The following is a 27,909-nucleotide window of genomic DNA, read 5'->3' on the forward strand; positions in this document are numbered from 1 at the left end:
TGCAACCTATCGAGGGTTGTTTGCTTTTGACTTCCCTTCAAAATATTCCGAAAATGATGCACACAAATGCCACTTGCCAACGAGAAGTAGTATATACTTCTCTCGTATTAGCAATCGCTCCACCATTCGCACTGACTGACGGGGGAAAAAAAACACTGACAAAATTCAACGCTCCGCCCAGTGATCGTAGAGACATTACACGAGGGAGTTGCGACCAGAAAGACAGTGCTCATGATATTCTTATGAGCAGCTGCTCAGTCCGCTGTATGCTCGTATATCAAAATTTGTCTCGTATCTCAAGCTAAATATTTGCTCGAAATTTTACCCGTATCTCAAATTGCTTGTATGTCGGGGCACTCGTATGTCGAGGTATTACTGTATAGCATTGCATATAAAACGATTATGGATTACTTATTGTGTTTTTGTTTACAGTCTAAATCCATCATGTTTGACATTTTGCTCTCTGGCAAGAAACCACACATGGACATTTTAAAAACGTGACCATTACATGTTGACTCCAAAAAGAGAAATGGATGGCTAAACAGAGTCAATATTATTGTTCCACTTGTTCCACGAAATTGAGGTCATGTTTCATAGGCCAGAGGTTCAAGTTGAAAGCATTTCAGTTTACATGCTACCAAGGGCGTCTTCAAAGCGGCTTGACAAACATGCAGTGGTACAAACACAGAGTACCTTTAAACACATATCAGCGGTAAAATAGGATAAGTAAAATAAGTTGCTCATCTGTCAATATTAGTAATAATAGTGAGTCAGACAAAAATTGACATGCAATCATACCTGTAAGTCTTGTTTATACAAGAAACAATTGTTTTGTATGGAGAGGAGCATTGCATTATTAATGTCAACACTACATTTGGAGTGCCTTTGCAAGGAAGAGTGTTCAAAACTGACAAGTGAAGATCGACCAAAATGAAAGAGACTTACCTAAAAAAGTGAAAAATAAGACTGCAACAATATTAAGATAGCTAACTATTATTAAATCAAAATACCTATTTCACACAAGAAAAATCTCATAACACACAAAAGGAATTTCCGAAATAATGACAACCTGATCAGAATTTTTGCTCAAACGCAGCATTAATAGTTAAATCTGTCCATACTCATATTGGAGTCCTTGGAAATCTTCTTTGGTAACTTGGACATCAGAATAGCACAGCATGTGTGCTTATTACCGTATTTTCACGACTATAAGGCGCACATAAGTCTAAAATTTTCTCCAAAATAGACAGGGCGCCTTATAATCCAGTGCGCTTTATATATGGACCAATACTAAAATTGTTATCACGATAAAATCAAATAAATCAGTCGATAGGACAACTACGGCAAGCAGCCCCCGACTCTACTATTTCCCGTAGATAAAGTACTGCGCAGTGACTGCTGAGATATCGAGTTCTTAATACACCCAGTTCTTCAATACACCCAGTATGACGTCGCGCGAGCACACTAATTTGGTGCTCGGCGTCATTTCGGCTATATTTACAAAAGAAATGTTGGCGTCAACAGAGCATTCAAAGCTAGACTGTGAACTATATATATAAACAACTATGCCAAGCAGCCCCAGACTCTACTATTTCCCGTAGATAAAGTACTGCGCAGTGACTGCTGGGATAACGAGTTCTTAATACACCCAGTTCTTCAATACACCCAGTATGATCATTTCGGCTGTATTTACAAAATAAATCCTGCCGCTAGATGTTGGCATCAACGGAGCATTCAACGGTAGACTGCGAACTACCGTAATTACTCGAATATAACGCGCACTCGAAAATAACACGCAGGTAATTTTGGGCCAAAAATATCTGGAAAAACGCAGTAATCGAATATAGTGCGCACCTAAAATTTCCCGCTGACGAAAATCAGAAATCTTACCTTTTTTTCTTCGTTTCACGATTGTTTTGTTCAAACAAATTTATTCATTAGAATCCTTCAAATGAAGAGTTCCTCTCTCTCTTTGTCTGTCCTCTTGTTATGATCGCGCCGCGTCGCTGGGTCGTCGCAGCGCGATCGGGGGCATCTGTTACGGTCGCGCCGCGTTGTGCGACGCGACCGTGGATGTAGGTAGACCCAAATACAGGAAGCAGGAGAGGACGAGGCATTCAGCGTGATACGGAGTCCTTTAATGAATCAACCAAGGCGTGGAAACAAACGTGCCCGCATGCGGCGCGCATACGGACAGAGGCAACAGAATAACGACAGCTAGCGACCGCTAGCAACCGCTAACAACAGTCAATGATAGTCAACGATAGTGAACGATCCGGCGACGTGTGATGACGCGTCGCTACTTAAATACAGGAAACGAAAGCAAACAATGGATTGGCTACAGCCGGTATGCGTCAACTTCCTCTTCCTCCCACAACACATCATCCGATTGGCTTTACGAGATGACGTAAAATCCGTGCGTCGGCTGTACGAGATGACGTAAAATCCGTGCGTCAAAGTGAGTTTGACAATGCTTTTTTCGATCGAAAATTTGTAATTTATTTTAGTTATTGATTATAACACGCACCCCCAACTATTGGAATTAATTATATAGCAAAAATCTGCGTGTTATATTCGAGTAATTACGGTATATATATAATATATATTAACTTGGAGCTTGCCGTCATTCCCGGAGGCTTGAGAACTACAAACGCTGGACCCGGCGTTTTGGAAGACTCATTTGGGCAATTGTTTAATGAAAGAAAATGAGGACTTTGATGGATTTGTGGGTGATGATGACGTGAGTAAGTTGTAAAATGTGTAAATAAATGTGGGTGTAGCGTGCAAGAACTATATTTCCCAGCAGTCACTGCGCACCGGAACCCGGAAATAGGCTGCTTCCGGTAGCTAGCTCTATTGCGTTTCGATGTTCATCCATATATAATATATATGCGTCTAAAAAAACGGTGCATGCTTTGTGTGTTTAAAATACAGAAATAGCACTCGTTACTGACACTGCGGCTAAAAATACGATGCGCCGAATAGTCGTGAAAATACGGTACTTTGAAATGTTATTTGTTGTCTTCTCACAAAAAAGCTAAATTTGTATTATCTTGATTTTTCTGTATGCAATGTATAGTTTTCATGTGTTTGAATTGGCCATGAAAAATGTCACCTGAAGTTCATCCTCATCTGTGATCATCTTTTCTTTGGGGGCATACTGTTAAATTATTGACAAAAAAATTAAACAGTTGAGCTTGGAGTCTCTTTGGCCTCGCAGAGGAAACACAGTTTCAAATATAATTTTCCATATTTACAGGCCCAAGATTCTTTTTTTCCCTATTAGACTGTGCAATGCATGTAACTACTTATATACCTCAGGGCTTTCAGGGACAAAAATATTAAAAAGTTACCATGCAGGGGTAAAAAAAAACTTATGGATCAAATACTATGACACGTTTGGTGTTTTGAAGTCAAAACAGGAAAGTGATGTGTAAATAAATGCCTTGTGATTCCTTTGCGAAAGTTGTGCAAATAAAATATTGAATACACCCAAGATAAACTTCTTAAATATTTTAAATATTAATTTTGCAAGCATATTTGTGTCTTCTATTTTCTTTTTGGCATCAGAATGAAAGGGTGCCTTACAATGGTGTGTGTAATAATAATAATCGGACATAGGCTTTGTCTTCATCATTGACTTGACAAAAACCCTAATTGTCATCATACCCAGAAACTGCGTATGACGAAATTGGTTGTGCTTCTCCATAAGGTGCGTTTTCCCGGCAAAAGACCCAAATAAGTGATAATTCCAGACTCGTAATTTGGCATTCTGCCGTGATGGATACATCGCATCACCCCCCGAGCGGATCACTCACCTCTCACTGTCTTTCATTTACCTTCAGTCAGCCAGTAGGAGGCAGATCACCGCCGAACGTCTATTCATATTACCTCACCCCGAAGTTATTATGCAGAAAGGATTGTGTGCCGTGTTACCGCAAGTTTAGAGTCCTGATGGATGTGGGAAAAAACTGTCCTTAAGCCTATTTGTCCGTACTTTGTGGGACCTATAGCGTCTGCCAGAGGGCAGCAGCTGGAACAGATTGTGATCAGGGTGGTATGGGTCCCCGATGAAGTTCCTGTACCATACTTTATTAGCGCTGTCCACTATAGTTGCATTACTTGCTGTTCATTTGAACTCAGTTTTGTTACACACTTCTTTGTTGTTCCAGGTGCCACATCTGCTCCCTGCCTAATCTTCATCTTCCCTGCCGTTTTCTACATCCGCATTGTTCCCAAAGAAAGCGAACCTATGAGCTCTGTTCCCAAGATCTTGGTGAGCCCATTAAGCACACATTCTACTTCTCAATCAGGTGAAGCCTCCAACAATCTATTGATGCTTTTCTTAACCCTTTTTTAGGCCGTCTGCTTTGCCGCCTTGGGTGTCTCCTTCATGATAATGAGTCTTAGCTTTATAATAAACGACTGGACCTCAGGGAGCAGCCATACCGGCGGGGGCCACTAGAATCTGTGTGAGTGTGTTTGGGTTGAAGGCCAACTAAAATTAAGAGCTTACACATAAAAATGTGAAGCAGAATCGCACACTTCCATTTATAGAGAGAAATAAACTTTAACTGCAATATTATACACCGACTGGCCACCAGATTAGGGACCCCTGATCAAACTCAGGCATCAATAATTTTATTATGTAATGTGTTTCACAGTGGTGAAAACTACTGCTTTAAAATTTGAGAGCTTTACATATTTTTAATACATTACAAAACAACCAAAGTAGGCGTAAAATATCCCAATCTGATGCAGTGCAGTTAATTACACACCCAATTCAATGCTTATTGTTGAATGATGAACTCTTGGGAGTTTTATTATGTTTGTATTTTTGAAGTTCCAATGCAGATTGGGGCAAATTAGTGTACAAGAGCAAAATAATGCTCTTTAATTTAATGAATTAACATATATAATGATGAGCTTTGATCTGATCAAGCTAAGTTAGCCGCAAACTGCGGTCTCAGAGGTTATTTTCACTTGCGCACGTAGAGGAAAGGCATTCAAACCAATGTGTGTATTTATATAACTGCTGTGTTTAGTTTAGTTTTTTATTCCAAAGGAATACTATATTTAACTATTATGGAACTTAATTGCTGAGATACATTGTTAGTGATTTGGTTTTAATTAATTTTGTAATATGGATCATCAAACTTAGCATAATTAAAAGATATATTTTTCATACGTATATTAGGTGCACCTCTTTGTACAACCATGATTAAACACAACTGCCTTTCACATTATTCTTTTACGGACAAATTGATACATATTATTGTTATGTTCAGAGTGAGCGGTGAACCTCAAACTTTGAATAGCTGCATATCTTTAAGGTCGAAATGATGCAAGGACTGTAAGACACTGTTAAATTAATGATTGTCATTAGTTTTCACATTGAAATAAGTACCAAATCATCGGTAATGTTTCTCAATACAGGCATACCCAACCACATTTCCAATTTAGTCATATATCTTATGTTGTGTTTGTCCTCATTTGGGTCATTGGTAAACTGATGCCGGGCGGCCCGGTGGCGCGAGAGGGTAGCGCGTTGGCCTCACAGCTTTGCGGTCCTGGGTTCAAATCCAGGTCATGTCCACCTGTGTGGAGTTTGCATGTTCTCCCTAGGCCTGCGTAGGTTTTCTCTGGGTACTCCGGCTTCCTTCCACATTCCAAAAACATGCATGGGAGGCTGATTGGACACTCTAAATTGCCCCTAGGTATGGGTGTGAGTGTGCATGGTTGTCTGTCTCCTTGTGCCCTGCGATCGGCTTGCCACTGATTTAGTGTGTCCCCCACCTCTGACCTCTGACAGCACCCCCCACAACCCTAATGAGGATAAGCAGTTCAGAAAATGAGATGAGAGATGAGAATCAATTGAACATCAATTTATTTTAATCTGAATTCAATTAGTGTAGTGAATTGTAATTTAGCAACAGGGTGAGACAGTGGAGCTCGGCGGCCGAGTGGTGTGTCGACCTCACAATTCTGGGGTCGAGAGTTCGATCCCAAGTCGGTCCTCACTGTATAGTTTGCATGTTCTCCCCAGGATTACTGGGGTTTTCTATGGATACTCTGTTTTCCTTTCTCATCCCAAAAAACATGCTTGGTAGGCTGATTGAACACTGGCCACCAATTCAGGGTGCTCCCCAGCGACCCTTGTGAGGATAAGCAGTTTAGAAATTGAAAGAATTGTAATTTTCATGATCACTGCTTTTGTGAGAGTACTAACAACACGCATATGTACACAAATGTTGTCCTCGTTGAAGAGATTTTAATATCCCTGGGAGTATACTGTATTTCGAAACCGCTTTAAAGTGTAAAAGCACAAGAAAGAAATATCTAGTGATACTTTTTAAAGCACTATCTTACATCAAACTGATCTGCTTGCGCCCAAAGTTTTATTTATGTTTAACTATTTTGTGTAGCCGTAGCTGTTTGGAATTGAGTTTTTAAGGTATTTTCACAACTTGTTAAAACCAGAAGAAAATATTGTCTATCCGGTTTAGTCTATTTTAAGTGTTGGGTTGTCAAACCGAGTTCTTGATGTAAAGATAAAATGATAAGAACAACAGCTACCTGCTGTTTGAAAAAAATGCCTTTAACTTTCAACACACAAATGCGGTTATTAAGTAGAAACATGCAAGTCAACAGGGGAAATGAAAAATAAAATTTATAAATAGCTTTTGGGAAAAGAAACTTGGCTCTATATTGATGATGTGAATAAATGTAAACATTTTATTTTTATCAGGCATACGGTACTGTATTTGCCATAGTAGAGTGTAAAGTGTAAATAAAAGGAAGCGTTTTAGTTTGATAATAAAATAATTGTTGGTGTTTTTTTCCATCCAGTCTTGTGTCATCTTTTCACCCTAATCTTTCTTTTTATCTAGAACTAACTATTAATGATTATTAGTTCTATACCGGGCTAAGATTCTATTGTAGTTAATATTTCTAAATTTTATTTAAATTATACAATGTAATCTACTGACTGAAATACCCTGGCAGAACAAAACAAAATCATCTCCTGCTTGACCATTTAGGCATGATTAAAATGGTTCGTTTTAATTGATTGAATGCCAGAAATTTGGGGGGAAAAAGTTGTTAAGTGGCCCTACGACTGACTGGCGACCAGTCTTGGGTGTAGTCTGCCTTTCGCCTGACGACAGCTGGGTTAGGCTCCAGAAACCCCTGCAATTCTTTCAAAGATGGGCTGTATGGAAGATGAATAAATGTTGTTAAGTGAAAGATATCTATATATATTGTCCCAAATATTTTGGATTTTTATGTAAGATTTTTTTTGAAAGTTAAATAAAAAAATAGATTGGATAACTTTATTCATCCCATATTCGGGAAATTTCATTGTGACAGAAGCAAGAAAAGGCATAGTTATAAGTTAGACAGTACAGACGCGAAGGCCACAGAACAACAAAGCAAAAGCACAAAGTACAAAGCAAATCAAAGTCAATGGGATCATTAAGAATCACCAAATCAAATCATTAAGACAGAAAAGCAGCAAAAACACAAAACGAGCTAGAGTGGACGGAGCTACTGCCACCGGCTGCCACTTGAACGGCGCCATCTTGGTTGCGGGAGAAAAAACGGATACATACTCAAAAAAAAGACGTTGTAAAGTTGGATACAACTGGAACCACAGACAGGAAGTCTTCCACAAGATGGAGAACTTCTGCAGACTGGGACCGAGGTAGAGAATATGCAGTCACTCTTCCAAGCTTATCCGCACAATTCCTCAGTAGTCTGGAGCTGAAGAAAACAGCAGCAGGGCAGAACTCCTCGACTCCGTTGCTGGTAAGCGCCGACAGCTCTTTCATCTTATCCCATGATGGAATGGTTGGTCAGAAGCGTTGCTTCTTCTCCCGGCACTTTTGTCCAGCTCCAAATTTCCAGCGGGATTGAGGTGTTGCTCCTTCTGCTGCATATTGTATCAGCTAGTCCCATGTGTATGACAGCGTAGGCATGGCTGATGGTTCCAAAAAAGAAGTGCCAGAAAGAAGCCAGGCTAACAGAACAAAGAAAGTTGTAAAAACATTAAAGTAAAAAGTATAAAGTACAAAGTAAAGTAAAAAAGAATGTATTAAGAAATATTAAAATATGATTAAAAAGATAGAAGGGCTGTAAAACACGTAAAACAAATAAGAGTGGACAGCTACTGTCACTAGCTTCCGCGTGACGGCGCCATCTTGGGATCATCCTCTCAATAATAATAATGATAATAATAATATAATAATAATTTTATATTTATTTCTAAACTGCACCGCGCAACAAACGGCATGTTTTTAATTTATTCTTTTTTTATCAGTCGTACTGTAATCTGCATTGGTAATCTACATTTGTCCACCAGAGTTCGTTGTTTTTCAACTGTCATTTTAACAATATGTACAGTACCTTCATCCTCTTAAAACAATTGTCCGTTTTTTTATACCCGAAATGATTAAAATATTAGGTCTAAAAAAATTCCAAAAATGGTTCAGTTTTGTCTGTTTTCTGAAGAAATCATAAAAAATGTGTCACACAATCCCCAAATAACCCAGTCAAAAATGACTGAAAAAAAAGTACAGTAGAAAAATTAGTTGTATTTCCTTCCCTCCTACTTAAAACTATGTAAAGTACAGATATATAAAATCCATTCAATCACCAGGTTTTTAAGAAATGTTTTCATCTGTGATTGAAACCAACCAATCTGCTCATCATATGATCAGAAAAGGACATCAATGTGGTTTATTTAAACCAGAGAAGTTTAACATTGACCAATTCTCATTACAGCTAACAAAAGTAGCATTAAGACAAATTCTAGAGGAAACAAGAACGACAAAAATGTAAATAGTATTTTATACTTTATTTTGTAAATATATTTTTTATCAATATTTATTTGTAATTGTTTAAGCATCAGCAACAGAGCTATACCAAGCACAACTAAATTCGAGATATGTACATCAAAACAGATTAAATATCTCATTAACATTGTACCATTGATAAAAACAACGAGTGAATCAAATATGACAGTCTAATTTATTGGCATTTTTCTAGAAGCAATTTTAAAAAATGCTTAAAACAATTGATTTGCAATAAAGTTGGTGCGTAAAATAAAAAACAAATGTTATCAGGTTTTTCAGGAACTCATTGCTAGAAGAGTGAAACTATTTCCACTCACAAATGGTGTTGATAAATGAGAATGTTTGTCCAGGGCGTCGTCGTTCTTTGGCCTAGAGACAGATGGGATAGGCTGGCACTTCTCCCAAAAACAAACGTAAGATAACTACTACATCTTAAACACAGATTCTGTTTCTGTTTTTAGATTAGATTACATTAGATAACTTTATTCATCCCGTATTTGGGAAATTTCACTGCCACAGTAGCAAGAAGGTGAGAATACAGACACAGGAAAATATATTTTAGACAGATAAATAGGTAATAAATAAGTAAATAAATAAATAAGCGTGGGGTTTATGGGGCTATTTGTTCAAAAGATAGAAGTTGGATATTAAAAAAAGGGTCTTGAGGAGACAGAGAAAAGAACAGAGGCAATGTTGACACAAAATATGATTGAAAACACAAACATACAGACAGTATTATTGTTGTTTAGCGGGAAACCCAATATATTACGACAGATCATAAGTGGGTGGAAATGAGTTGTCATCCTTTCAGTTAGAAAAATTACTAATCCTCACATCAGCAATTCTACACCAATATTTGTCTTGTGATTTCCAATCACGTGTATTAGACATGTGGTGAAAGGAATTGCAGCAATGGAGCCATCAGCTGTCCCCACCCTCTCCAGAAGGGACCTTGGAAACAAAGCAAGAGAACACCTATCCTCCTCGCTTTCAAATAATTGGAACAAGCTTATGGACAATTTAGAATGTTGGATGAATTTCACATTCATGTGAACAAGTCAGAGTACTTTAAGAAAATCCACAATAATCATGTGGACTGAACATGTAAACTCAACACAGGGACAAAGGGAGAGAGGGCGTAAAGCTGAGATTCGAACCGATTACATATTTACTGTAAATCAGGTGTCAAAGTGGCGGCCCGGGGGCCAAATCTGGCCCGCCGCATCATTTTGTGTGGCCCGGAAAGTAAATCATGAGTGCCGACTTTCTGTTTTAGGATCAAATTAAAATGAAGAGTATAGATATATATTAAATTTCCTGATTTTCCCCCTTTTAAATCAATAATTGTAATTTTTTTATCAATTTTTTTCTGTTTTTAGTTCAAAAATCATTTTGTAAAATCCAAAAATATATTTAAAAAAAAGCTCAAATAAACATTTTTAGATGTATAAAAAAAACTGAATATTCAGGGCTTTTAATCCAGTTCTTTTAATCCATTTATAAAAAAAATCTAAATATTATATCTAAAATGGTACGGCCCACGTGAAATCGAGTTGACGTTAAAGCGGCCCGCGAACCAACCCAAGTCTGACACCCTTGCTGTAAATCATTGTGTCGTCTGTTTTTTTTTATATGCTGCTATGACAAGGCACAAACGTTTTTTTTCCTTTTGGGTACCTTGTTAATGCCTGCCAAACTGTTAATGCATTTTACACCGCCCATTCACACACCCTTATTCCAAATCAGCATCTCCTTGCATTCTTCAAGATTGCCTTTTTCCACTTCAGTCACATGATATTCAGTTCTGTGTTTGCCCTGCCCAATTCATAGAAGTTGTGAAATGTGGTCTTGTCAATTGTCACATCCTTTGACCTGGTGCAAGGGCGTCGAACAAAATAGACACAAAGAGCTAAAAATGTAAAGTATGAGAGTCAAAGAGCCACACCCTATGTCAGAAGCAGCATAAAAAAATCCATTCTGCCAAATTATTTTTAAAATACAATTTATGATTTTTTAATGGTTTCTGATGAATTTGAGTTTGTTTTGAGAGAGAATAAAAATAAGAGAAACATGAAAGGACACAAAGACACACAGTATACACAAAATCTGATAAGAAGCAAAGCCGCATTATTTTTGGCCGGGAGCCACATATAGCGTGAGAGCCACATGTTTGCCAACCCTGACTTAATGAGTCACTGCGAGTGAGTTTTGTGAGTTCATACTTTTCAATTTTGTTATGGTTGTTCAAGGCCTTTTCTTTTCCGTGCTTGTTAGTAAACACATATTTCAGCATATGCTTCCTTGTATAACTTGTTTCTTACGTTTCTATTTTCCTGCTTTACGCTAATTGACTTCCAATTAAAATGAATGCATTCTTGAATGTAAAAATAGACTTTTTTTAACTGTCACAAACAGGCCTATCATTCTTCCATTCTTATTAATATGGGAATCATTAAATTAGCAGCTTTTTTTAAATTATAAAAGTGGTTAACAAATCTGTCTCTAAATCTAAGGTTAAAGGTTTAAATCTTGCCAGTGGCCTATCTATTCTCCTGACTACCACAAAAAAAATGTTGTCCAATGACATTTATTTTGAAATTCCCAAATCTATGTGAATTAACTGTTTAATTTTTTATCATTGGGCACAAAAGGAGTCAATACGATTGGATGCACGGGTGGGAGATATTTACATTTACAAATGTCCTAGACAGAGGACACATTTGAACTACTGGTTGTAAGGAGGATATATGAACTCTAAAACTAGCTACAGACAACAAAACCAGCCTCATCCTTCTGTGAATGCATAATATTTTTAAAATGAGAGATAAAAGATGCTTTAGTCTGATAGGAATTCACAAAGAGACCTTTTTAGTTTCCGTTTTTAAACCCACGTACTGCATTTGTGTCTCAACCTCCAAGTTTTTGTACAACAGTTGAAAGCATCACTGTAGTACCTAGAACATGTTCTTCACCCTTATTATTGACTACCATAAACTAGCTCTCACATTTCAGTCTTATAAACTTGTTCGACTGCACCTGTTTCAGCAAAGCTTGTTTTTCATCAAACAAGCACTCTATTATCTCACACTTTTCAAATTACTCATACAGGATAAACTTACCCAACTACATTTGAGATTCAGCAGAGGTTATTTTTAATGAAACAATTTGCTATAATGTATTCTTCTCAACAAGAAGATATATACGTATGTCTTATTCTTCGCACTTTCAATGTGGAAATGTTTAAAAAAACAAAAACTAATCTGTAACTGCAACACAACGAGCGTTCAGTTTGCATTTCAAGCTTGGTTGATAAGATCCTGTAGTAGCGGGAAACATTATTGGGTTACCAACTGATACCTAGTCATTTGATTTCATTGTGTGGTAATATCATTTGGCCCGCCCGATCACCTGATTTAAATCCGTGTGATTTTTTTCTCTCTAGGAATACCTCCAGTGAAAGGTATACATTAATCGCCCTCTATCTATTGAACAATTTAAAGAGGCAATCTGTCAATAATTTACTGCCATTCCACATGGAATGACCCGCCATGGACAACTTTCGTAAACGCCTTTAACAGTGTGTGGACAATCATGGATCCCATTTGACTCATTTAATTTTTAAAACATAGTGAAACAGGTGACCCGGTGGCGCGAGGGGTTAGCACGTCGGCCTCACACCTGTGGGGTCCTAGGTTCAAATCCAGGTCACGTTCACCTGTGTGGAGTTTGCATGTTCCCCCCGGGCCTGCTTAGGGTTTCCTCCGGGTACTCCGATTTCCTCCCACATTCCAAAAACATGCATGGTGTGAGTGTGCATGGTTGTCCATCTCCTTGTGCCCTGTGATCAGCTGGCCACCGTTTCAGGGTGTCCCCCGCCTCTGGCCTGGATACAGCTGGGATTGCCTCCAGCACCCCATGTGACCCTCTGCAGCGAGTGAACTTTTCACCAAAGGATAGTTTTGTAAACTTCAAGCCGAACCAATAGGGCTTTGCGTTTTATTTTATGGTGATTAATGGGACAGTATCCCCTGTCTCTATCGCCATGACAGCATCTCGGATTCATCAGCTCTTTAGTTCTGAAGTCAGCGAGCGGCAAGGTGATATTATAAAAATATTTAGGTTCCTGAATTTGTTGTTATGTGTTGATTTTATATTACCAGTTTTCTGGAAATTCGCAGTTTAAAACTGCTGATGTGAGATGTGCAAACAATAACGCGTATTGATAATTTTTAAGGGAAAAAATTGATTCTCCTGCAGACTTGAGGAAACACTCATAAAATTCAGAATTTTATTCTGGCTCAGTTTAGATTAGATTAGATTAGAATTTCATTTCATCCCATATTCGGGAAATTTCCTCTGGTTGCAGTAGCAAGACAGTAGCAAGCACAGACACAGGAGACATTGTAGATCTAGGTAAAAACCTGGAGCCACACACAGGAAGTCCACAAGGTGGGGACCTTCTGCAAACTGAGACTGAGGTGTGATTGTATTGACAGAGGAAACATGCTAAATGCATTAGTATCAGTGCTAGCTAGTGCTGGTAGTTCATTGACTGTCGTCATTGAACAAGCCTTCAGAAAATGACAGCTGACAAGAGAATTCCTTTGTAAAGCCTTATCACATGTACTAATGATTTTTTTATTCATTCAAATTTGTCAGGGGTGTTAAAAACAGTCTTTACTTTCGGTCAATCCAACAATTTATTAATTTTTATTTAACTTTACAGGACCTTAAATAAAGTATTATTTTCAGACTACAAGGTGCAGTTTCACTCAAGGGTGCAGTTATTGTTCCAGGTGACATTTATGTGAAATTATTGAAAGGAAAACCTGAATCAAGATGACATGTTTATTATGATCCACTGTGACATGTACAAGATAATAATTATCGTTTTACACTTTTGTTTCGTCAGTCACAGAGCAGGCTTACAATTACCTCTAAATACTAACAGATCATAATCTCCTGCAACTAACCATCAATTTATGAAACAAATGAAACAGTAGCTGAACAAATAACTAGCACAGGACTTGAACATTGAAAGATTTTGACATCCTTAGCACCGCAATGCATGCATGTTGGTATGAGGCACTCCTAGGACGCTATAATTTTCTTTATATAATAGTAATAACTCATCTGTAATATACAAACTTTAAAAATAATATGTTTATAATGTGTTCTGTGTAGTGATGTAAATGTAGCCACCGACTTTAGCAGCTCCGTACCGATGAGCTTAACCATTCTGCTTTTCCAGTTCGAGCCAATGTGAAAGGAAAATTATGAGCAATGACTAAGTGAAAATGTGACAAAAAATGTAGACAACATGAGGGAGTAATCTTTATTTGTTCACATTTGAGCCGCCTCACTCGGCCGACTTCGGTGTGGGCAGGTGCGGGCTCAATTCCCGCTGGTGGTGGTTTGATTGTGAGTGTGAATGGTCGCCCTCGATCTATTGAACAATTTAAAGAGGCAATCCGTCAAGAAGTTACTGCCATTCCAAATAAAATGACCCGCTGAGTTATAGACAACTTTCGTGAATGCCTTCGACGGTGTGTGGACAATAATGAATTCCATTTGACTCATTTAGGCCAGGGTAGTTAGCGCATTGGGCGGGTGGTTAGCACGTCGGCCTCACAGTTCTGGGGTCCTGGGTTCAAGTCCAGGTCGGTCCACAGGTGTGGAGTTTGCATATTCTCTCCGGCCCTGCGTGGGTTTCCTCTGGGTACTCCGGTTTCCTCCCACATTCCAAAACCATACATGGTAGGCTGATTGGATAATCTAAATTTCCCCTAGGTATGAGTGTGGCTTGAATGGTTGTCCGTCTCCTCGTGCTCTGCGATCGGCTGGCCACCGATTCAGGATGTCCCCCGCCACAGGCCTGAAGTCAGCTGGGATAGGCTCCAGCACCCCTCGTGACCCTAGTGACGATAAAGCAGAAAATTTCACTCATTTATTGGCTTGTGTGATTTATGGTCTTGATCTAAGGACTACTTTTCTAAGAGTATTCTTCATTCCATTCAAATTAAAGATTAAAAACAGTCCAGAAAAGTTCTTTTACTGGCACTCAGTTCCTTGAAGCATAAGTTCCTTTATGTATAGTACCAATAATTTACTCTCAATATTAGTGGTATTGAAAAAGAGCATTCAATGAGTCTTGCAATAGCCGTAAAAGCTCCATTGTTTTATCACTTCTAAAGTGGTATTTAAGTGGCATATTCAGAATTTTTTATTTTAGTTTTGGGCCAAAAACACACGTTTTGATGCTTGTTGAATGAACTTAAGTCAAAACGTCCTGATGAGAAAAACAGAAAAAAAGCAAGATTTTATTTTTCAGTGCAGAATGCAGCTTTTTTTTTCTTAAACTTTCCCGGAGTTTGTTTTGTACAATCTTGGGCCTATTGTGTGACAAATTATAGGTTGCATTATGTTATGTGATCATGTGTTCTGCAAGGTGTGTACACCTGCCACACTTTGGGAGTGGGTACATGATGACGCAGATAATGTGTTTCCTTCTGGGTGTGTAAATGCCGATAAGAGCAGTGCACCTGTGTCAAAGCTCACTCCACTTCCTTGTCCCGCTTCAAACTAAACATGACACTTTTTCACTTTGGGTTTTTGCTCCTCGCCATCCTGGTGCCTGGTAAGTACTGGCTTATTTTCTCTTTTAATGTAACTTCTCATATACATACTGTACTGTTTTATTTACATGGTGGTCATCACACATGAACATATCATTTTGACTGAATGACAACTTGGACTTGAAGGAAATAAAATGTGTATTTTGTCTTTTAAAAAAACTACTCAAATAAATGAAAGTAATTTCAAAGACATTGTGACGGATAAAGTGGAATCTTAATAACTTAGATGAGAATTCAATGAGTAGAAATTGAGTTCTGAAGGTTGGGGATGAGAATTAATGTTCTTAATAATCTTTCTTTACATAATAGTAAAAGTTGATCATTCTTTACATGATGGGATGCTATTATTGAAATGTTCCTTAACAATGGTTATTAACAGGTTACTTGACAAAAAACATGTAATATTTTATATTAGGCAATTTACTAAAAAAAAAGATATAATTCTTTAGGATGATTTTGTATCCTTGTGCCATGTACTGGTGAATTGTGATGCAATTCATAGTTCGTAAAATTTGATAACCTTATATAAAAATTTGCTTTAGTAAAATTCCAAGATGATTTAATAAATATATTATATTATTATATTCTCTGTGTTGCTTAAATTCAAATGATAGCAGTAAAACAAAAAGCTAAAGATAAACGATTTTAGTGAATTGTGCATCAATTCAAAACAGAGAAAAACCTATTAGAAAAAGTTGAACTGTTTTTAAGTTCTGTAAGAATTTCTTTTTTTGGTGGGGGATTCAATATCTAAATTGGCAAAAGAAGACAAAAAATAACTAAGAAAAAAGTTTTTTTTCTTGTAGTACAAGAACCAGAAAAATGTTTATTCGAGAGGCCTAAATCTCTAAATATCCTTGGTAGTATTCGCTATATTCCACATTACTGCGTGAATCCCCAACACGGAATATCTGAGCCTGATACGATTAATATATGGAATATCTTTTTCTTCCTTTAGCCTCTTAGTTAACCTGGTAGCAGCAGCAACATATTTTTATATGCTAATTTATAATTACTTTTAGTTTGCAAACATTCCATTTTGAATATTTAATTTTTTCTATCTTGCAGGAAGTGCTGGCCAAGATGACGTTGGTGAGCTATGTTTCCTTTTACTTGTATTTTACATCTTGATGAAAAATGCACAGTCATCCTGTACAGTGGAAAAGTTTTGTTTGAGTTGCACCCACGTGAATCCTAAACTGAATGGTTGCGTGAATGCTATCACAAATGCCGGGTTAACGTGATGTTTAATATTTAATTAAATGTAATTTTCTTTATATTATGACACTCAAACAAACAGCAAATATTGCTCTCGGCGTGCCATGGCCACTTAATGAAAGGGCGTAACAGGAAATGAATAGTCACAGAGGGAGAGAAAGAGTGAGGGATCAATGATTGAAATAGAATGTCCATCGCACAAATTAAAAAACAAACATTTATTGTTTATTAAGTAGGATGTCTGAAAATATATTTCCGTTTAGAGGCCAGAGTGCTCACGGATAAAAAGTCACTGTATTTTACGCACCTTCAATAAATGGCCTATCTTAAAATTTGTTTTATAAAAAAGGCGCACCGCATTATACGACACAGTAGTAGTAGTGGTGATGGTAATGCTGGTAGTACAGAGGTGGCAACCCTAGGATCTGGAGCCATATGCGGCTCTTTGCGCTGCCCTAGTGGCTCCTTGAAGCTTTTTCATAAATGTTTGAAATTAGAAAATGGGAGAGAGAAATATTTTTTTTTGTTTTTAAATGGTGTCTGTTGCAGGACAAACATGACACAAACATTCTGAACATTTTTAATGGTGTAAGAATGTGTATAGAATAAATATTCAATTTCAACATATCTGTCAACGAAAATTTGTGTCATAGACTGCGACGCACATTTCTTCAGCAGGGCGGAATGCTAGGCGGGTTGCTGTTGTAAGAAACCAGTGACTGGGTGATTGGTCATGGATCCCAAGTGGAAAAGAGAAAAATAAGTGAAGAAAACAAAGGATTCAATGTTTCTTGGACCGAATCATTTGCATTCAGTGCTAATGCTGAAGGATTACCTGAATGTTTGCTTTGTCGCGAACATTTGTCAAATAACAAAAAGAGTAATGTGAAAAGACATTTCCAGGTAAGGTATGCTACATTTGTACACCCATAGCTAGGTGCAATTTAGAGTGTCCAATCAGCCATGCATGTTTTTGGAATGTGGGAGGAAACCGGAGTACCCAGAGAAAACCCACGCAGGCCCGAGGAGAACATGCAAACTCCACACAGGTGGACCGACCTGGATTGGAACCCAGGACCCCAGAACTGTGAGGCCAACATGCTAACCAATCAAACTTCCGGGCCGCCCTCAATTGCATTACTTCTGGAGAAATTAGAGGAGTGCAAAAATAGATTTAAGAAGTGGATTGCATCTACAAAAGCTTGGAAAACAGTTCCCAGATGGTGAAGCGGTACGTCATGCCTGTTCCATTTGTTGTTGTTTTGTCGAATCCTCATAATAAAAGTGACATCAAAAATTTTACTTCTTTAATTGCATCAAAAAGAATAAAACATTATTCATTAATATTGTGAGGAAGTGAAACTTGAGGCGGCATTGTACAGCAGAGTAGACACGTGGTCTGTCTTTTACAGAATGCACTGCAGGGAAAATAAACTTTATTCAAGAAAGCTCAGGATGTATTTGTAGCAAACTTAGCCATTTTGAAAGTAAGCTCAGATAGAAACCTACAGCATGTGTCACTTTCATTATAAGGCGTGTATAAGGCTTTTTTTGTTTGTGACTCTAGACATTTGTTTTTTTTGGTCAAATATAGCTCTTTCAACATTTTTGGCTAGCTGACTCCTGTGGTAGTTTATATAGTAGTAATATCAGTAGGGGATTGTGATATACATCCACTAGATGAAGCTGTAGTAGCAGTAATTTTAGGAGTGATTAGGACTTGTGTAATACATCAACTAGAGAGCTGTGCTAAAGAGAATTTCAATACATTAATTAACCAATATTGATCCTGAAGACTATTCCGGACACATTGTGGTCATCAGTACCATTTGATGTGGGCCATTGTGTTAAAATCCCACTTGTAAAGTTAGAAGTAGATTAGAGTGTCATCATCCACAGGCCACAATATAGATGGACCCCAGATGCAGACAAAGGTATGGAAGACACTCTATGTGGACTGTGGGACGCACGTGTGATAGAACTTTCTGATTCACGATGGAACACTTCCCTGCGACCTGTACGTTAGGCAGACGGACAGAGTTACCGTATGGCACATGACCTTAGACCTGTAAATGACGCAACGCTGACTCCGATCCTACCAGTACCAGACCCCCATAGGATGTTGACTTCGTTCAGTCCAGTGTACCAATGGTTCACTTGTATTGATTTGGCTAACGCCTTTTTCTGTTTCTGTGTACCTTTACATCCTTCGGCTGGACAGTGCTTTGCTTTCACCTATGGCGGTGTCCACATGCAGTGTCAGTGCCTGCCACAAGGGTTTAGAAACTCACCTGGTATTTTTAATCAGTGTCTGAAGAGCCTATTACAGGACCTGACTTTACCTGAAGGTACTGTTCTTTTACAGTATGTGGATGGCCTTTGCATTGCGACAACTACTTCTGAAATCTGTCTGGAGGTCACTAGGATAGTCCTACCTAAACTTCATGATCTTGGTTTCAAAGTGTCCAAAAAGAAGCTTCAGTGTTGTCGAGAAGAAGTGACTTTTCTTGGTCGTGTTGTTTCAGCCAGAGGACTGTCCATGTCACCTGAACATCGAAAAACCATTTTGTCTCATTCCAGACCCCAAACTGTAAAGGACATGTTGTCATTTCTAGGCCTCTGTGGCTACAGTAGGACCTATATACCATGTTATGTGGACAAGACAAACACCCTTCGTGCTCTGGTCAAAGACAAAGGTGTTAAGAACCTTAGAGCACAACTTGATTGGACAAAGGAAACGGATGCAGCCTTTGTGTCTCTGGTCCAAGAGCTGGCCTCGGCGGCTGCCCTGGCCACCCCTGATTTTGACAAAGCCCCATGCTTCATTGCAATGATTCATCTGCAACAAAACATATGATCAAAATATGTCCTAGTCTTCAATCCATAAATAAACTGCATCAGATTATAAGGCACACTGCCGGTTTTTGAGACAATTCAAGTCCTTAAGTTGTGCTTTATAGTGTGGAAAATACGGCAATCAAGTTGGGTATGATAATTGAAACAGATATGTCTTGAGCATGAATCAATGTAAACGAAGGCTTAACAAAAAAAGGGACATTTAATTAATAATATGTTTATTTATAACTATATGAATTATTTATTAAATTATCATTCTCAATTTATTAATGCTAAAAAGTTGGGTAAATTAAGTAGCAGTGTATATATGTAAAATATGTAAATTTTGGGAAATTGGGATGTCTGGCATCATAGCAGGTGTTTGCCAACACTCCACTGAGAAATCTAGTTAATTTCTGAGTCAGGTAGATGACAAGAGTGTAGAGGTGAGCCCGAGCCTGACCTGACTTGACCCAAAATTCAGGTCGGGTCAAGGCTAAAATGTCAATACTTATTTTGGGTTTGGGTCGGGTCGGGCCAGGCTTCACTCTCGCTGAAAAAAAAAGTATAGTATACTAAAACGATGTGTGGTCTCTCTCGCTGACTATAAAAAAAAATGTTTATGTTTATAAAAATGTATATTAAAACAATGTGTGGATACTAAACTAAGGAATACTTATAAAATAAATAATTTGGATAAAACAGACAACTGAGTTTGCTGTGGCTATTCTAATGCTAAGTGCCGTGTTTGTGTGAGACAGAATGTGGTACAGTGCCGCTGAACTCCAGGATCGTGGGAGGAGAAGATGCGCCTGAGGGGGCATGGCCCTGGCAAGCGAGTTTGCAAAGAGGCGGACACTCTTGTGGAGCATCGCTGATCACTAACGAATGGCTGCTGTGCGCCGCTCACTGCTTCCCATTCCCAAAGTGAGTCTCTCATGACTTTATATATTCACGGCGAATAAAACTCAGGCACACTTGTATTAGGTCAAATTCAGCAATATGATATTTAAACATAGTACAACCCCCACATGATATACCGTATTTTCTCACATATAAGCCCCACCTCAAAAATTGCCTTACAATCTTTGCATTTTACAATTTCTCGTGTTGAAGCGGCCCCCTGATTCACAATTTTTACCTCCATATTCATGGTAATAGGGAGTACAAATGTGTTACTTTGAAGGGAAAATCTTAATAAAAATCACTGGACATGGTATTTCTGAGATACTGAATAGATCAAAGGCACATTTTTAAGGTCAATATCATAATGAAGTTAATAATTCATCCAGGAATGGTTGTTTTCTTACTGCAAAACGGAAAATAACCAACAAATAGTAAATGTTAATTTGCCGAAGTCTACTGGTGAAAAAGAGTATAGAGACACCTTGCTACTTTGCGCTTCGGTTATCGCTGCTTCACTACATCGCAGATTTTTTTCAAAATTCATTCATTCGATTCATCTTCCATACTGCCCATCCTCGAAAGGGTTGCGGGGTTGCTGGTGCCTAACCCAGCTGTCTTCGGGCGAAAGGCAGACTACACCCTAGACTGGCGATTTTTTCGGAATATTTTGAAGGGAAGACAAAGGCAAACAACCCTCGATAGGTTCCTTTTAAAAACTCCGCCTGAAAGGCTAATAGGTGAGAAGACCAAACCGGGGAGAAGAAAGGTAAAAAAAAAATAGAAAAAAATTATAATTAAGTTTAATGCAAGGTTAGATTAAACTTATTTTGAGTGTGTCTGTATCGTAATCCAATTCATTTAAATGTGTTTATGTTATGTTACAAGCGCGTTGCTGTGCAAAAAGTATCTCTCTCGTTCTCTTCTCTCTCTCTACCCTACCGCACTCTGCATTGTACTGAATAATGTCTCTTTTTAGTATTCAATATTGCACAAGAAGGTTTAAATTTAGTGTAAAGTAAGATTACAACTTTTTTTTAAGTGTGTGTGTGTATCGGAATCTAAGTTCATTTAAGTTAATTTTAAAGTTTATGTTACGTCTCTCTCTCTCTCTCTCTCTCTCTCTCTCTCTCTCTCTCTCTCTCTCTCTCTCTCTCTCTCTCTCCTATCCACGAACTCCCATTGTATAAAATAATGCCTCATTTTATTATTTAACATCATAACCACTAGATAGGTATTAGTTACTCTGTTAGTAGATGGCGAATTACAACAAATAAAAATATGTTTTTCCATTCCAATATCCAGTTTTTTTGCAGTTCTTTTCAGAGCGTGGGAACAAATTAATTTGTATTTAGTTCATTTCTATGGGAACAAAATGATTTGAGATACGAGTAAATCGACATACGAGCTCGGTCCCGGAACGCATTTAGCTCATATCTCAAGGTATTACATGACCAGTAACTGCAGTGGCGGGCTGTGAATTTCAGTGCTATGTCTGAATCAATCCAACCCTCAACAACTATTTTATGGGTATAAAACCTTTACTGCAGCTACAGCTGTGACACTTATAAAAAAGCCCCGATAATAACCTCATACAATTGAAATATTATTTAGGAATATAGCCATATTTTACTCACCAAAAATCATTTTTATCTGTACACAAAATCCATCCTCCTTTCTTTCCTCCTTCTTTTCTATCGCCATCGAAGCTAATGCTGAAAGTCAAGCCTGTCCTGTCGTATTTCTGGCATAAGTTTTTATTCGATTTAGTGCTGAAAATGTTCGTTCCCGGTTGTGACAGGCTTGCTTGCTTATGAGTTGTCCGACCTTTCTTAATGATGTCCAGCTTTTCTTGAAAAGTCCATCTTGAAAATGGCTTTGACAGTGAATCTGCAAACAAATCAATTTCTTCCCCTCCTTCAGCCATTGCAGGTTGACAAAACCGCTATTAAATCAACACAACAATATATTTGCTTGTGCAGCTCGCTCCAGATACAGTTTGGCAGCTCTGGCTAGTCCACTCAATCACTAGCCAATCATAGTTTGTGAAAGCGATGATGTATCCCTACGCCTGTGAGAAGGCATTGTGGTGTTGCCAACATGAAATCTGATTGGTTAAAGCAAGAGTTTTTTTCAACGCTTGTTTTATGCAGCAGAGCCTGCAGAACTGATTGTGAAGGCCTCAAGGCAGATTTCTGACCCTGGCAACAAATAATGGCTGAAATGTGATTGGTTAGATGCTTAAATATGAAAACACATCTGGAAGCAGCGCAACCAGGTGAAAAGCAATGAAAGGAAGCTGACAGACAATTTGGAATGATTTAATAAGTATTCATGGACAAAACATAATTAACATATTTTTTTAGACCAGCAGAGAAGGCCTTGCAGGCCCTGACGGTCCACCACTGAGTAACTGATTTCTATTACTGCCAACAGTGAGAATATCAACACACTGCAGATCTTACTGGGATTCCAATCACTGGAATTGGAAAATCCCAACGGTGAGACTCGTGCGATAGCAGAGATTATCCCCCATCCGGACTACAACACCCAAACCCAAGACAACGACATCGCCCTGATACGGATTTCCTCACCTGTTACTTTCACCAACTACATCCGGCCGGTGTGTCTTGCCGCTCCCGATAGTAATGTTGCAGACGGGACCAATGTCTGGATCACTGGATGGGGCACAATCGGAAGTGGTGGTACATGCCTTTTTAATTTTTATTTTTTTACATAGATTTTCTTGTACTACAGTATATTCTTTACACATTACTCTGTATGCACCAATGATTTCCAACCATTGTGCTGTCAAAGGGTCATCATTGTTGCACAAAAAAACTTTTATTGATTTTATAAAAAAATTCTAAACATTTGTGCTAAATCTACCATGCGGATTGACTGTTTCCGTGTGGCGACCCCTATTGGGATAAGCTGAAAAGTCACTCATTTCATTTTCAACACCGCTTATCCTTGTCAGGGTCGCAGGGTTGCTGGAGCCTATCTCAGCTGACATCTGAAAAGCAGTTTACACCCTATACTGGAAACCAGTCAGTCTTAGGGCACACATCGAGACACACAACCATTTGCACTCACAACCACACCGCCACCGAGTGTGAATCGATCAACAAAATCAGGCAAAAGAACCACCCCACCTTTGGGTGGCTAAGTCAGTTATTGTACTTCTTACAGATGTATCTTTGTTCTTTTAATGATGCCAGTGACATAGTGAGAGTGATGTTAAAATAATTCATTGGGGGCACATAACATAATCAAAAGCATAAGCAAAAATGTTTTTTTTTTCCTAATCTTAAACATGTATTCATAACAATGAAAACACCTGAGATATATACTCATTCATTTTCTGTCCCGCTTATCCTCACAAAGGTCACGGGGGGTGCTGGAACCAATCCCAGCCAACTATGGGCACAAAACAAGGGACACCCCAAATTGGTGGCCAGCCAATTGTAGGACACAAGGAGAGGGAAAACCATTCACACCCAGACCCATTCCTAGGGGCTATTTATAGTGTTCAACCAGCCTCCCCTGAATGTGTTTGGGATGTGGCAGGAAACAGGAGTACCTGGAGACAACCCACGAAATGGGAGAATATGAAAACTCCTGGCTCGGGCATCTAATGACTCCTGTGCTACAGTTTCACTGCATGCCTAACATATGTTAAAGTGGGTACACACCTGAATAAGTGTTACTAGACACGCATTGGTATACTACTGGTATAAAGTTTAGCTCCTACACCAGTGTTTCCCAACCTTTTTTGAACTGCCGCACACTTTTTGCATTGAAAACATCTAAAGGGACACCACCATCTGAAAATATTTTAATTTAAAACTATGTCGCCTATATTAACAATAGTCATTCTCATCAAAGTTTTATCAGCAGGAATCACATAAACCTCCAAAATTATTCCAAAATAAAAAAATTCACAGTGACCTAATGTCACCAAAAGTTGATGTCTGCAGACCCTCCAAATATTACTTAAATCTCCTAATATTACGCAAAAAAAATGTTGTGCTCACGCAGACTTTACGTCGTCAAAATTTGATGCCCTAGAAACCAAACAGCTTCTGGTTCATATTAGAGAAAAATAAGCAACAAAATAACAGTTTCACAATTTGAATCTTGTAATAGTATAATCTATAATTTAACGTTCTGCATATTTTGATTTTAACTTGGTAATAGTTAAATTTTAATCTCGTTATATTCATATTAATTTTTTCTCTGAATATTACATTGTATGACTTCATGCAATTTCCCGCGACACACCTGAACATTGCTCATGGCACACCTGTGTGCCGCGGCACAGTGGTTGGGAAACACTGACCTACACCGTTAAAAGTTGGAGGTCGATTTGTTATTGCTCACATTTGATTTGTCCTAACATTGTGCTCACCACTACACATCATCTATACCGACTGTGCACGCACCCTGCTTTATCACACTGCTATCTGACCTCTTCTCTCTTTCTTTAACCAAATGGTGTCCCCTCAGTCAATGTATTTGTAAAGAGCTCGCGACTCTATATGTAGTTTGGTGGCCAAAAATTCAGAATCATTTTTTTCTGTCAACATTGAACCAAATAAGTGCATTGATTCCACAAAGGTTGGAAAACACTGCTTCATACAATATTAATAAGAATTTATACTGTATAATTGCTTATACTATACTCTCCAGTATAGTATAGTATGTGAATATATTTTCTCCATTTGAACATATCTGTTTTTTTTTCTCCAGAGGACCTTCCGTCTCCGCAGACGCTACAGGAAGTAGAGGTTCCAGTGGTATCCAACAGTCAATGCTCTGAGTCATACAACGTTATCACCAGCAACATGATCTGTGCCGGACTTACCGAGGGGGGGCGAGACTCGTGCCAGGTGACTTTACTAAAAGCCCATCAGGTTGAATATTTGGACATACAGTAGCTCCACCTATTATTGAACACTGCTCATTATTTACAACTACGTATATAATAACTAAACCATTTATTTATCGCCACTTATAATCATAGTTAAGCCATATATTTACCACTAGCTATTATCTCAGAACACTATATCAAGAACATTTACTCCAATACAGCTTGACTGGGGGCGGCCCAGCAGCTGAGTGGTTAGTGCATCGGCCTCACAGTGGGAGAACTGGGTTAAAATCCAGGTTGTGTTGAGTTTGCATGTTCTCCCCTGGCCTGTGTGGGTTTTCTCCAGGTACTCCGGTTTCCTCCCACATTCTAGAGACATGTGTGGTAGGCTGATTGGACACTCTAAATTTCCCCTAAATATCAGTGAGTGTGAATGGTTGTTTTTCTCATTGTGGCCTGCAATTGGTTCCCATCAATTCAGGGTGTCCCCCGCCTCTGGCCCGAAGTCAGCTGGGATAGGCTCCAGCACCCCCCGTGACCCTAATAAGGATAAAGCGGTTCAGAAAATGAGATGAGAGATAAGATTTTCTGGTCATTAATGCTACGGTGCAAATGTTGCCTCTATTCATAATAGATTAAACCTTTTTCCTCTATTACAGAAATTATCATATCCTTATCTAATAAGGATAAAGCGGTTCAGAAAATGAGATGAGAGATAAGATTTTCTGGTCATTAATGCTACGGTGCAAATGTTGCCTCTATTCATAATAGATTAAACTTTTTTCCTCTATTACAGAAATTATCATAATTCAGTTACAAGTTCGGTCTGTGGCTTTGCAGGGATAAACATGAACACCATTGAACCCCCATCCTCTGAAAAAGTACATTTCCAAGTACATTTGATAAAGAATAAAAGATAATTTGAAGAAGTTCAGAGAATATGAACTATTGAGAGGTTCAAGCTCAACTGATTACTCAACTATCAAAAATGTTGTTGATTAATTGATGATAATTAGATGTGGCACACTCCACTTTCTTTCCATATCCCCCCAAAAATCCATGGTAGGCTGAGTGGACAAATTTCACATAGATGTGATTGTAAGTGTGAAAGTTTATTTGTCTTTATGTACCTCGCGATTAGTTTGAAACCAGTTCTGGATTTACCCCTTCCCATGCCCATAGTTATCTGGGATATGCTCTCATACCCAAGCGTTCCTCGTGAGAATAAGCAGTATTGAAGATGTATAAATGAATAATTGTGTTACCTCTATGTGAAACCAAGCTAACTAGTACTATGTTGTTATGCTTCTGTTGTTTACCACCCTACCTACTGTTAGTGGAGTGGTGCATATTAGAGAGTGACGATGGAAATTATTGGGATATTTAGTGTATTGTGTTAAAAGTTGGCGTTATAATTGGAAGGGTTATATTGAAAGGCCTAAAATGTACTATTTTCCTAATTAGTCAAGATATTGACATTTGATATGGACTTTGCATGAACATTGACAATTTTTTCAATGTGCACAGGGGGATTCAGGTGGTCCAATGGTGAGCCAGAATGGCTCTCAGTGGGCCCAACTCGGCGTCGTAAGCTTTGGACGAGGATGCGCTCTACCCGAGATTCCAGGAGTTTACACCCGAGTGTCTGAGTACCAGTCATGGATTTCGGAACAAGTCACTGGCCGTCAGCCGAGCTTTATCACATTTATTTCAAATGCAAATAGCTCAAGCGACGCTATATCGACACACTTAGCTCATCTATTGCCCACACTGGCGTTATTCACCACCCAGGTGCTCATGTGATGAGGATCAATATCAAGTGAAAACTAAGAAACAAAACTAGAGCTAAAACTATTAACTAGAACTAAACTAAAAAACTAAAAAACTAAAAACTAACACTAAATCATTTAAATGCATCAAATATTCTGCTCAAGAATGCATTCTGTTTTATTTTATTTCTATTGTTATCAATCTATGTAGGGACTATCCACATATTCTTCCGACACTATAAACTAAATATTTTGCACTTAGTGATTTTCTGGGACATTGCTGTGAAATGGTAAGGTGTGGAAGGTCAGAGACTCAGGGGCAGGATATCTTACGCATTGCCATTTATATGAAAGAAAGAGAGTATGCCAGAAAAAGCCAATAGTAAAACAAAGTAAAACAAATAAGACCACGAACCGAGTCTTTGAGAAAACGAAGTGTCCTTAATTGGCGAGTGTTCCCAATGCGCTGCTGGTCTGTTGCACTGCCTGCCAATTCATTTTAACCAAATATTGGAATAAAAAAAGAACAGTGAACACCAACAGATATGACAGCCATAAGAATATATGAGGTAAGACTGGACTGCTTAATGATATCGAACACAACACAACGCTCACCTTGCCAAAACTAATTTTCTCTGTCAACCTTTCACTGCATGCAACAATAACTTGATTTATAACATGCCCGACTTTTGAATGTATGAAGGCCTTTTTGGTTTTCTTGATGTCTTTGATGTGTATTAATGCACTATGGGTTATTTCTCTTTCAATAAAAGTTGTTGATTTTAACACTTGTTATGGTTTTATTTGTTTAGTTTGTAACGATA

At 38.3% G+C, this 27,909-nt stretch overlaps 2 protein-coding genes across 2 annotated transcripts in view; both read left to right on the plus strand.

The window, feature by feature from the left end:
• Positions 1 to 6,844, plus strand: part of LOC144075574 (sodium-coupled neutral amino acid transporter 3-like) — a 37,813-nt gene extending 30,969 nt beyond the window's left edge. The window contains exons 16-17 of the mRNA XM_077602767.1: positions 4,173 to 4,276; positions 4,361 to 6,844. Coding sequence (XP_077458893.1) covers positions 4,173 to 4,276; positions 4,361 to 4,465 — 209 coding nt within the window. The 3' untranslated portion in view covers positions 4,466 to 6,844. The remainder of the gene's footprint in view (positions 1 to 4,172; positions 4,277 to 4,360) is intronic.
• Positions 6,845 to 15,350: 8,506 nt separating this feature from the next.
• Positions 15,351 to 27,871, plus strand: LOC144075619 (serine protease 33-like). The gene is made up of 6 exons (XM_077602877.1): positions 15,351 to 15,489; positions 16,556 to 16,579; positions 20,302 to 20,467; positions 22,880 to 23,148; positions 25,196 to 25,335; positions 26,844 to 27,871. The coding sequence occupies exons 1-6, from the start codon at positions 15,441 to 15,443 to the stop codon at positions 27,117 to 27,119; spliced, it is 924 nt and encodes a 307-aa protein (XP_077459003.1). The 5' UTR covers positions 15,351 to 15,440; the 3' UTR covers positions 27,120 to 27,871.
• The last annotated feature ends 38 nt before the right edge of the window (positions 27,872 to 27,909 follow it).

This window comes from Stigmatopora argus, chromosome 6 (genome assembly GCF_051989625.1).
Source record: "Stigmatopora argus isolate UIUO_Sarg chromosome 6, RoL_Sarg_1.0, whole genome shotgun sequence".
Classification (NCBI taxonomy): domain Eukaryota; kingdom Metazoa; phylum Chordata; class Actinopteri; order Syngnathiformes; family Syngnathidae; genus Stigmatopora; species Stigmatopora argus.